General features: G+C 46.2%; 1 protein-coding gene across 12 annotated transcripts in view; it reads right to left on the bottom strand.

Moving 5' to 3' along the window:
- Positions 1-12,477, bottom strand: part of SRGAP2 (SLIT-ROBO Rho GTPase activating protein 2) — a 279,254-nt gene that overhangs the window by 37,623 nt on the left and 229,154 nt on the right. For all 12 annotated transcript variants that reach the window (XR_002335789.1, XM_021063302.1, XM_021063294.1 and 9 more), the window contains exon 14: positions 5,057-5,117. Coding sequence is in view for 11 of the 12 variants with exons in the window: in XM_021063302.1 (XP_020918961.1) it covers positions 5,057-5,117 (61 nt within the window). In the remaining variant the exon portion in view is untranslated. The remainder of the gene's footprint in view (positions 1-5,056; positions 5,118-12,477) is intronic.

The following is a 12,477-nucleotide window of genomic DNA, read 5'->3' as shown; positions in this document are numbered from 1 at the left end:
AATAAATAATCTTGTGTATGTGTACTTTCCTATTGTTGGAGATGTATCTTCACGGTAGATTCCCAGAAGGACTGCTGGATCAGAAGATTAGCGCATATGCAGTTTTGTTACATGTTGCCAAGTTCTCCTCCAAAAGGGTCACACCAGTTTGCATTCCCATCATCAATATGTGAGCTTTCTTGTTTCTCCAGAGCCTCACTACAGAAACGTGCTAAGTTTTGGCTTCCTCCTGTGCTGTGCCTGTAGAGGGGCAGGGACGGGCACATTCAAGCCACAATATCCAGAACTCATCCACTTCTCAACGACTCCACGGCTAACGCCGTAGGCAGGCCACTGCCACATCTTCCCTGGGCTACAGTAGCTTCCTGTTTCCTCCTATGATCTGATCGCTATACAGCAGTCTGGGATCCTTTAGGAAGAGCATAATTCCCTGACAGCTTCTCAACTCATTTAGAATACAATCTAAACCCTGACTGTAGCCGACCCTAAGACGCTGGCCCCCAGCTTCCTCTCCTGACACTTGCCTCTTCATTCACTCAGTCCAGCCATACTGGCATCCTGCCGGCTGGTCCCAGCACATGCCAAGGACCTCTGCACTCAATCTTCCTTCTCCCCAAAACACCCTTCCTCAGACACCCATATGGCTAACCCCCTCACTTCCTTTAGGACTGCTCAAATGTCACCTTCTTAGGTGACATAAGACCTTTTCCCTGAATAATCTGCCTACCAGTGTCCGCTCTCCATTCTCCATCTCCCCACCTTGCTTTACTTTCCTTCATGACCCCAACATCGGATATATTGTATATTTATTTATCAACAGGGAGTTCCTGTTGTGGCGCAGTGGTTAATGAACCCGACTAGGAACCATGAGGTTGTGGGTTCGATCCCTGCCCTTGCTCAGTGGGTTAAGGATCCGGCGTTGCCATGAGCTGTGGTGTAGGTCGCAGATGCAGCTCGGATCCCGCGTTGCTGTGGCTCTGGCGTAGGTTGGCAGCTACAGCTCTGATTGGACCCCTAGCCTGGGAAGCTCCATGTGCCGCGGGAACGGCCCAAGAAATGGCAAAAAGACAAAAAAAAAAAAAAAAAAAAAAATAGATCATCTGCTTATTGGTCCTTCAGGAGAAAGTGAGGTTCATGAAGACAGGCATTTTTTCTTGGCACACAACGAGCAACCCATAGGTACTGTATACAGATGATCCTTGACTTATGATGGATGTTTCACTTACATCTTTTTGACTTTACAATGGTTTTAAAGTGATACACATTCAGTAGAAACCATACTTAAACTTTTGATCTCTCTCTCTCTTTTTTTTTTTTTTTGGTCTTTCTGCCTTTTCTAGGGCCGCTCCCGCGGCATATGGAGATTCCCAGGCTAGGGGTCTAATCGGAGCTGTAGCCCCAGCAACGCGGGATCCGAGCCACCTACACCACAGCTCACAGCAATGCCGGATCCATAACCCACTGAACAAGGCCAGGGATCGAACCCGCAACCTCATGGTTTCTAGTCAGATTTGTTAACCACTGCACCACGATGGGAACTCCTTAAAATTTTGCTCTCTTCCTGGGCTACTGATACGTGCGGTCTAGTACTCTGATGTGATGCTGGACGGCAGGCAAGGGCCGCAGCTCTCAGCCAGCCATGCAAACATGAGGTTAAAGAACCGATACACTTATGACCATTCTGCTTTCCACTGTCAGTATAGCATTCAATCCATTACATGAAATATTCAACACTTCATTAAAATATTGGCTTTATGTTAGATGATTTTGTCCAACTGTAGGCTCATATAAGTGTTCTAAGCATATTTAAGGTAGGCTAGGCTAAGCTATATAGGTTCGTGTATAATGTTAGGTAGGTTAGGTATATTAAATGCATTTTTTTTTTTTTTGCTGCACCCATGGCAAGGGGAAGTTTCTGGGTCAGAGATCAAACCCTGGCCACAGCCCCAGGCCACAGCTGTAATCAGAGTCATAGCAGTGAAAACACTGGATCCTTAACCTGCTGAGCCACCAGGGAAACTCCTAAATGGACTTTATTTTTAGGGCCGCACTTGCAGCATATGGAGGTTCCCAGGCTATGGGTCGAATTGGAGCTGCAACTGGCAGCCTACACGGCAGCCTACACCACAGCCACAGCCACAACACCACCAGATTTGAGCCATGTCTGCGATCTACACCACAGCCCATGGCAAAGCTGGATCCTTAACCCACTGGGCAAGGCCAGGGATCCAACCTGCATCCTCATGGATCCTAGTCAGGATCATTAACCGCTGAGCCACAAAGGGAACTCCCAATGGATTTTTTTTTTTTTTTTAATGGTCACACCTGCAGCATATGAAAGTTCCCTGGCTAGGGGTTGAATCAGAGCTGCAGCTGAGGCCTATGCCACAGCCACAGCCACACGAGATCAGAGACGAATCTTCAACCTACACTGCAGCTTGTGGCAATGCTGGGTCTTTAACCCACTGAGGGAGACCAGGGATCGAACCCCATCTTCTTAACCTGCTGAGCCACAATGGGAGCTCCCTAAATGCATTTTATTTTATTTTATTTTTTTTCCCTGCTGTACAGCATGGGGATCAAGTTACTCTTACATGTATACATTTTTCCCCCCTACCCTTTGTTCTGTTGCAATATGAGTATTTAGACGTAGTTCTCAATGCTACTCAGCAGGATCTCCGTGTAAATCTATTCCAAGTTGTATGTGATAACCCCAAGCTCCCAATCCCTCCCACTCTCTCCCTCTCCCATCAGGCAGCCACAAGTCTATTCTCCAAGTCCATGATTTTCTTTTCTGTGGAGATGTTCATTTGTGTTGGATATTAGATTCCAGTTATAAGTGATATCATATGGTATTTGTCTTTGTCTTTCTTTTTTTTTTTGTGGTCTCAATTATATGTTGAATCTTTTTTTTTGTCTTTGTCTTTCTGACTCATTTCACTCAGTATGAGTCTCTAGTTCCATCCATGTTGCTGCAAATGGCATTATGTAATTCTTTTTTTATGGCTGAGTAGTATTCCATTGTGTATATATACCACATCTTCCTCATCCAATCATCTGTTGATGGACATTTGGGTTGTTTCCATGTCCTGGCTATTGTGAATAGTGCTGCAATGAACATGCGGGTGCATGTATCTCTTTTAAGTGGAGTTTTGTCCGGATATATGCCCAAGAGTGGGATTGCGGGGTCATATGGAAGTTCTATGTATAGATTTCTAAGGTATCTCCAAACTGTTCTCCATAGTGGCTGTACCAGTTTACATTCCCACCAACAGTGCAGGAGGGTTCCCTTTTCTCCACAACCTCTCCAGCACTTGTTACCTAAATGCATTTTTATCTTAAGATATCTTCAGAGTACAATGGGTTTATCAGAATGTAACTCCATTATAAGGAAGATGTGCACTTGCTGAATGAACGAACAGAATGTTTGGATAAAAGGATCAGAGTTCAGACACTCTTCTGCCTACTGTCCTTTAGGCACAAATAATTCTTCCTCATCTGAACTCAGTTTGGACTGAACTCAGTTTGGACTTACCTTTGCCAACTGCTTGGCCATTAATCATTACCATCTTGTGAAATTTCCAAGACTACTATTCTGAATTACTACAGCTTATCTCTTTTTATTTCACTTTTTTACTTGCTTACTTATTTTCTCCCAGTTGCACCATAAAACTAGGTAAGGACAGGAACAGTATATTATCCCTGTTTCTGTTTTTCTATTTGGCAATGCGTGGCGCCCAGCATGATCAGGGACTTGGTAAATATTTGTTGACTGTTCAGGAGCGCTATACAACTCTTGTTACTTCTAGTGAATGGAGGAGATACAATGGAAAGATTGTAGCTGATTAGAATGGGATAAGATGTAAGCATGCTAAAATAATTACTATTCCAAAAATGAATCCAAGCAATGTCCCAGTTTACTGGAAGAGAGGAAGGAAGAGAGAATGGCTACTCTCTGCATGTGTGTGTCTTTTTAGGGCCACATCCATGGTATATGGAGGTTCCTAGGCTAGGGGTAGAATTGGAGCTGTAGCCGCCGGCCTGTGCCACAGCTCATGGCAACGCCGGATCCGTGACCCACTGAACGAGGCCAGGGATCAAATCTGCATCCTCATGGATGCCAGTCAGATTCATTTCCACTGAGCCACGATGGGAACTCTGAGAATGACTACTGTTGAATTGAGACCCACAGTCATCTATAGATCTCTTTGGACCTCCTTCAATGACCAAGGTCATTCTGTCACTTTTCCTATAACTAGACAGAACAGCATCAAAAAATAATTTCTGATGCCCTGTTCCAAGAAATCTTCACCGTGCTTGCAGATATCTACACTTTCTATATATGCTTATAGTGGGAGACTGATTCTCTGGCAATTCATCTATTTCCCTAAATTCTGTCCAACAAGCCGACAAGCTGGTGACAAATGAAGTTTATGAGATTCAGCTTTGTCCAAACAGAAGATAGGTAACTTGACTTAGGTTGAGAAGGAGCCAGCCCCTGCAGACCCTTGAATGTCGGCTACAATTTTAAGACCAGGTACTAACTGAGCTCTGATGATGCTGTATCTGGTGAGATCAAACCAGAATAATAATAATAATAATAAGTGAATATTACTAGGAGTCACGGCAACATTATAAAAGCAGTCTGTTTCCAAAGCAAGCTAATGCAGAAAGCCAATGTGACATAATGGTCCAGGCTGTTCAGTGGGAGATACCAACGCGTGCAAAGACGGTGAGTAATGGCAAAACCACCGTCACTGCATCAGACCAGCTAGACTTAATCACCTAACAGCTATAATTTAAAACTTACTCTCAAGCTAGAAAAGAGAGTGTGGTAAGTAGCAATGGGATTTGGGGTCAAAACATATGTTGTCTTTCGCTCCTTGTGTAAGCGTGGCCATCCTGAGGCAGCAAACATTACGTGAGCAAATAAGATTGTATTCCTTTTCTGAGAATGTCAGGATGGGAAGCCAATCTCTATTCTGACTCTACAGAGAATTCCTGGAAGTTCTTCCCCACATTGCACAAATATGGTCAAGGCTGTAATCCTGCTTACCGTGTCTGCTGATAAACCGGATACAGCTTTCCACCACCAGAGGAATTGCCTGGCTGGAATCCTAAAAAGCCAGAGAAACACGAGATTAGAATCTGCAAATAGGGAGAGCCCAGGGTCAGAGAAAATGGGCTAAACTATATGAAACGTGTCTCAGCTGGATCAGCGGCTGGACCGTAAAGAAGCATCTGTGCAGATGTGCACAACAGTCTACTTGGGATACCCTGCAGACGCCTTCCATTCAGCAGGTCCTGATGGAACTGATCATCTTTTAGCCCAAACCAGCTCCCCACCCTGAGCCATACAATTCATCAGTCAAGAAATACCTGGTCAAGTTTGCCTCCAAAACCCCTCCCAAATCCATTGATTTCTCTCCATCTCTACAGCCACCAACCTAGTCCAATCTCTCAATATTTCTATTCCACCCTCCCCCCCGCCGCCCCGTCTCTTCCAAACCAGTTTTTCTTCCATCCATCACATGTGGTCAGGCCTCTTTAAAAGCACACATCCCATTGCTTCCTCCTTAGGCTAACTCTTTCAGGATTCTTGTCCCTCTCTGTGCATAGCCTTGCGTGTCCACGGTCCTGCCTTTGCTCCAGGCTCCTCTTCTTCTGCTCTGCCCCCAGTCTCTCTGTTTTGGCCACGCTGGTCTCCTTTTTGCTCCTCAGCAAGTCGTCCTTTGCCCCTGGCTTTGCATGAGCTGCTCCTGCTACTGGAAAGCTCGCCTCGCCTCACAACCCTGCCCCCAGGGTCTCAGTGCAAGTATTACTTCCTCGGGGGTGACTTTCCAGACTCCCCAGATGATCTGGGGGGCCCTTGTCTATGGGGTTTCAGCACCTTGTTCTCAGCCCCACATCCTGATTATGCCTTGATGGTGTGTGTATGAATATTTATTTGCCTTCGCCATCCAATGTCAATTCTTGTTGGCCAGTGCTGGCCATGATATGCCATGTGACCTCCCAGAGCAGGTGCTCAATCCATACCAGTGGAAGGTAGTGGAATCAATCAATAGGCACATCAGAAAGGGGATTTGTCTGGCATAAAAGGCAAGAAAGAAAAAACCTAACTCTTGGGAATAGTGGAAACTAATTGGTACTAAATTAAGAAGCGGCCTCACAGATAGCAATCTTTGCTCTGCCATTTTACTACACAAGCCTGACACTTAATTTAACCTTTTTGGGCCTTAATTTGGCATCTATAATGCAGGGAGGGGCTTGGTGGTGAGGAGAGTAATATTTCCTATTGGCACATGAACACAGCACTTGCCATTTATAAAAGATTTTATGGAGGGCCATGTGCTAAGTGTTTTAGACAGACTGGTCCTGGTAACAACGCTGTGGGGTGTGTATTGTTCTTATCCTCACTTGATGAACGTGGAAATGAAGGCTCAGTGAGGTGAAAGAGCTGCTTTGGGTGATGAGTGGAAGAGCCAGGATTCAAACCCAGGCAGACTTCCTGAGGCGGAGCATCTCACTACCACCCACACTGCATCCTAGGAGCTCAGCAACAGCCAGGTGTGAACCCCAAATACTGAAAATGCCAGCAGGGTTTCATAATGCAGCTAAATGCACAGTAACTCCAAGGGATGAAAGGGATCAGGCAGAATGACCTTAAATCTAGCTAGAAAGGGCTTTCAATGTTCAGAACAGAGGCTGGGTCCTCCAGTGGGATGGGTCTGCCTGTGGCCCTCCCCTTGCTCTGAATTTTCTTTCTTTCTTTTTTTTTTTTTCGGTCTTTTTAGGGCTGCACCTGTGGCACATGGAGGTTCCCAGGCTAGGGGTCGAATCGGAGCTGTAGCTGCCGGCCGACACCACAGCCACAAGGCAGGATCCGAGCCGTGCCTGCAACCTACACCGCAGCTCATGGCAACGCCGGATCCTTAACCCACTGAGCGAGGCCAGGGACTGAACCTGTGTCCTCATGGATGCTAGAGAGATTTGCTTCCTCTGAGCCATGACGGGAACTCCTGGCTCTGAATTTTCAACTCTAGCTGTGGGGTTGGGGGTGGTGTTTGGCCACTTTTAGGGAAGCACCTGTGTCCAAGAAGAAGCCAGGCTGACAGGAGAGCTGGCAAGGCCTCTAGCTCCCAAGCCTGCTGGGAACCCAGGACGCTGCCAAAGGAAGTACTGAGTGTGCCATCGCGCAGCTCAGCAACCCAAATGCTCATCTCACGACCCCCAGACCCATCTGCTTCCTCCAGCTCCAGGTGCCAGTGTCTGCTCTCCTACTATCACTGAATTCTACCAGTCAGCCTAGGCTGATCTTAGAGAAGGAATTTTTGTCAGTTTTTCCATACACTAATAAAGAAACAGGAATCCACTAAGAAAAATCAAAGAAACTCATGTTTGGGTTTTTTTTTTTTTTTTATATGTACAAACATGGTTACTATACTTTCCTTTTCTTTTTTTTGGGGGGGGGGCCGTGCTGTCGGCAGGCGGAAGTTCCAGGGCCAGGGATCAAACCCGTGCCACAGCAGTGACAATACCTGATCCTTAACCTGCTGAGCCACCAGGGAACACCTATATGTTACATTTATAAATAGTAGTAGCAGTGATAACGAGGACAGTGATATGAGGGCTCATAAAGTTTTCCTGGATCTCAGTCTATAGAAAATAAAGACCCAGAGGGAGGGAGGTTGGAAACTCACATGTTACTGGCTTCCACAAGTTATGTGAAGGCAAAATTCTGCCTGGACTTGTGGGAAAAGGACTAGCAATGGGAGTTAAAAGGAAGCATGCAGGGCTGCAAAAAGCAAAGAGTCAAAGATATTAACCTGTATGTCCATGGGTACCAGTAACGTGTCAGAAGTCGCCCAGAGAATGATCTGTGACTGATGAGAGTTGGCCAGAGATGACCTGTCCTAGCAGAGAAGATGTTTTCCTAGTCCCTGCTGTGCCAGGGACGCCTAAGACAGAGTCCAGTGGAAACACACAACTGGGCAAAGTCACCAAGGCTTCAGACACTCTCCTTGTAACATTTCTGAGCTCCGAATGAATTCATTTCCTCAGGATGTGCCCTGGCAAAGACCTCCGCTTTACCACCAATATTTTATAGTTAACCAAGTAGTACCTATATGGTTCTCATTCAGTGCCTGTCTCTCTCTTTATTTTTATTTTTTTTTGCCCTTTTTTTTTGTGGTCTTTCTCTAGGGCCACACCTGCGGCATATGGAGGTTCCTAGGCTAGGGGTCGAATTGGAGCTGTAGCTGCCAGGCTACACTACAGCCACAGCAATGCCAGATCCAAGCCGCATCTGTGACCTACACCACAGCTCACGGCAACACTGGATCCTTAACCCACTGAGTGAGGCCAGGGATTGAACCTGCAACCTCATGGTTCCTAGTTGGATTCAGTAACCACTGAGCCACGACAGGAACTCCATGTCTCGCTCTTTCTTTTTCTCTTTTTTCATCCTCCAGTGTTAGAATCCATGCCAGTTAAATTTTTTGTTCATAATATTTTTGGTCCTATAACCCCAGGGTTGGGAGGGGCCTTTAAAGACAATTGTGTCCAAACCCCATTCAATCAGATTAAAGGAACTTTATTATTATTATTATTTTAGAGGTTTTGGTTTTCATTGATGCCTTCATTATTTAAAAAATTTTTTTTGCCTTTTGTCTTTCTAGGGCAGCTCCTGTGGCATATGGAGGTTCCCAGGCTAGGTGTCAAATCAGAGCTGGAGCTGCATCTACTGGCCTACACCACAGCCACAGCAATGCCAGATCTGATCTGCGTCTGCAACCTACACCACAGCTCACGGCAACGCTGGATCCTTAACCCACTGAGTGAGGCCAGGGATCGAACCCACAACCTCATGGTTCCTAGTTGGATTCGTTTCTACTGTGCCACGTTGGGAACTCCAGATTAAAGGAACTTTAAACCAAAAGTAGAGGGAGAAAGGCAGCAGGCATAACTTGGAAAGGAAAGGAAAGCAGGGGTTCAGTGATGGTGGCCAGATAATGATTGAAAACCACCACTGTCTGGCATCATTTCTCATGCATGAGAGAGTTAGGATTTTGCCAGGTACTGATCTCTTATATTTGTTAAATTTCTGTCTTTACGGAGAAATTAAAGTCTTGACACCTGATTAGATGTACCAAGGAAAAAACAGACATCCAAGAAAAGACGTAGGGCTTCAAGGACTGTGAAGAATGGAGGGTTCCCCAATAAGAGAGGTAGAGAAGGTAGGGAGGGGCCAAGAAACAAAAACCTGGCGGGGCGGGTGAGGGGATGGGCACTGAGGAAAGCAGGTACCAGCTCCACTCTTGCGCATTGACTGCCTGCCAATCGGTTAGGAGTTAGAGCCAAAGACTCAGAACACAGCATCACAGAACAAGTGGACGCTTAGGGGAGGAGGGAGAAGAGACAGATTTAGCTAAGGCAACAAAAGTGACAAGGGAAAGAATGTGGCTGAAAATCAAAAGAGGACCAAGCCTTGAGGAAATGCGTACATTTTGAGGGACAGAGAAAGATGAGCTAGCAAAGAAGATACAGGAGTAATAGGAAAGAGAATTCTGGGCTGGATTGGAGCAGGGAAAGCATGGAAGCAGCAGTTGAGGCATCCCCTTTATAAAATTTTTTTTCAAATTTAGGGCCACATGTACTGCACATGGAAGTTCCCAGGCTGGGGGATGAATCGGAGCTATAGCTGCCAGCCTGCACCGCAGCCACAGTAACTCAGGATCCGAGCTGCATCTTCCACCTACACCACAGCCCATGCAACACTGGATCCTTAACCCCCTGAGGGAGGCCAGGGATTGAACCCCCATCCTCATGGATACTAGCTGGCTTTGTTACTGCTGAGCCATGATAGGAACTACGAGGCATTACTTTTTTTGTTTGTTTGTTTTGTCTTTTTGCCTTTTCTAGGGCCACTCCTGGGGCATATGGAGGTTCCCAGGCTAGGGGTCTAATCAGAGCTGTAGCCACTGGCCTACACCTGAGCCACAGCAATGCGGGATCCTGAACCTGCAACTTCAGGGTTCACTAGTCGGATTTGTTAACCACTGAGCCACAACGGGAACTCCCGAGGCATCCCCTTTTTTAAAGGAAAGTCAGGTGGTTTGAACCTAGGCTTTTCAAGGGTCAAACATGACTGAAACCCAGGAGGGACCCTCAAAAACAAAAACCGGATTCTACCTCTTGCTTGGCTGATTTGCGTAAACAACCAAAACAAATTTTATTTCCTGGTTATGTATTACTTACTATTTACCTTCCCGACTATCTTAGAAAAACTCTTCACTGAGCCAGCATTAGATTTCTAGATCTACTGGAGAGAAACTGAATAAAAAAGGGGTCATTACTTGATTGGAGTTTCCGGTGCACCCTGGAATTCTTATACAAATCTAGCACCAGGCAAACACATTTTGCCTGCAACTGCCTAGGCATAGCATGATGCAAACCAGGAGGGCGTCATTCCTTTCTGATGAGCCCAACCAGGGTCACATATCACCTGTCACACTGTGGCCTTTGGCACTCGTGCAGCCAGCAGGGGGGCTGCAAAGCCCTCCCACTCAGGTTCCATCTATACATAGGAGGCTCAGTTTCATTCCAGAAACTGAAAAGGAACATACTTCAAGTTCAATCCTGTTCTCACTTTTGAAGGGAGGAAAAAAAAAAAAAGCTTGCTCCCTATTTAAGATATCCACCTATTCATTTTAAATGGAAGACATTCTCCCGGGGAGGCACTCCATTCCTCTCTAGTTTTAAATAAAATTATGAAAGAAAGGGGAAGAAGAAAGAAACAGAGGAACAGGAGGAAAGAGCATTGCAATGAAATTTTTGCAATTTAAAAACTGTGTAATTGCATCCGATGGTGTCCTCATTAAAAGGAAATCCAGGAGTTCCTGTCGTGGCGCAGTGGTTAACAAATCTGACTAGGAACCATGAGGTTGCAGGTTCAATCCCTGGCCTTTCTCAGTGGGTTAAGGATCCGGCGTTGCCGTGAGCTGTGGTGTGGGTTGCAGACGCAGCTTGGATCCTGCGTTGCTGTGGCTCTGGCGTAGGCTGGCAGCTACAGCTCCGATTAGACCCCTAGACTGGGAACCTCCATATGCCGCGGGAGTGGCCTAAGAAATGGCAAAAAGACAAAAAAAAAAAAAAAAAAAGGAAATCCAAAAGAGAGAAGGCAGAAAAAAATATTGACAGCGAAGCTAAGAAAACTGAGGGCTAGGTTATCAACTTCCCCCGCTGGACTGCCCAGCCAGTGGAAGCAGTCAGCCAGCTGAAGCCCTTGCAGGTATGCCACCACCATAGAAACCATTTGCCCTCTACAGTCCATCATCTCCCTGTGGCTACAGCCACTGTGAATTACCCTAAATGATTTTTTTTTTTTTTGGTTTGTTTTTTGTCTTTTTAGGGCCATACCCCATGGCACATGGAGGTTCCCAGGATAGGGGTCGAATCGGTGCTATAGCTGCCAGCCTATGCTACAGCCACAGCAACATGGAATCTGAGCCACATCTGCGACCTACACCGCAGCTCACAGCAACACCAGATCTTTAACCCACTGAGTGAGGCCAGGATCGAACCTGAGTCCTCATGGATCCTAGTCGGGTTTGTTAACCACTGAGCCACAACGGGAACTCCCCAAATGATTTTTTAAAGCCTGGATCAGCTTTCCCCTGAGAAGACACAAAGACATTTCTGAGCCCTCTCCACCCCCTCCCTGCTCACTGCATAGCTGGTATGAGCTTAGGGGATACAAAACCATTCTAGTATTTGCCATATGTAATGTATAATTAGGAAGTCAAACCGGTTACTGAAGAAAATACTTCAATTAATTTTTTTTTAAACAAGCACAAGTGCTGTTGAGATGATCCGTTGATGTGGATTGTCCACGCTGCGCTAAGATCCCTTCTCATGTGGGTCAGGCGAGCTAGCTGCTCACTGCTGTGCCAGATTTTAATACAACACTGAAGATCAGGCACAAAACTGCAGAGTTCAACATCCCTTCCTTATCATTCCTAGACCAGACTCCGCTTTATATTTTTAGCAAGTCTTAGAAATACAACTAGGATGACCATGCCACTGGAAACAAACAAAAACCTGCAGATTTGGTCTAGGTGATGCGTTGCTTTGAGTTACTGACATGTTGGTACGGATGTATGAAGTGTGAGGCCTCATTCAGGGTCTCATAGAGAAGTGGTGCCAGCGATAGTTCTGGCACCATCTGCTATAGTCAAAGCAGATTTCTAGCATGGAAGAGGGTAGAGGAACGAGTCAGAAGGACCACGCACCAACTCCCACCCCTGACCGCTAAATCAGTGAAGGTGCCATAGTATTAAACGCACTCTGACTATACGGTACATTGCAAACACAGGCATGGAGTCAGAAGTGTCTGCTCCATCCACAGCGGAGTTCCACAAATGTCTGGGAGGGACCCATTCTCACGGCCCACAGGCCTGGCTCTTGCTGGGCGGGCCC

This window comes from Sus scrofa, chromosome 9, assembly GCF_000003025.6.
Source record: "Sus scrofa isolate TJ Tabasco breed Duroc chromosome 9, Sscrofa11.1, whole genome shotgun sequence".
NCBI classification, from domain to species: domain Eukaryota; kingdom Metazoa; phylum Chordata; class Mammalia; order Artiodactyla; family Suidae; genus Sus; species Sus scrofa.
The sequence above is the reverse complement of the archived record's forward strand: the minus strand, read 5'-3'. Positions and strand labels throughout refer to the sequence as shown.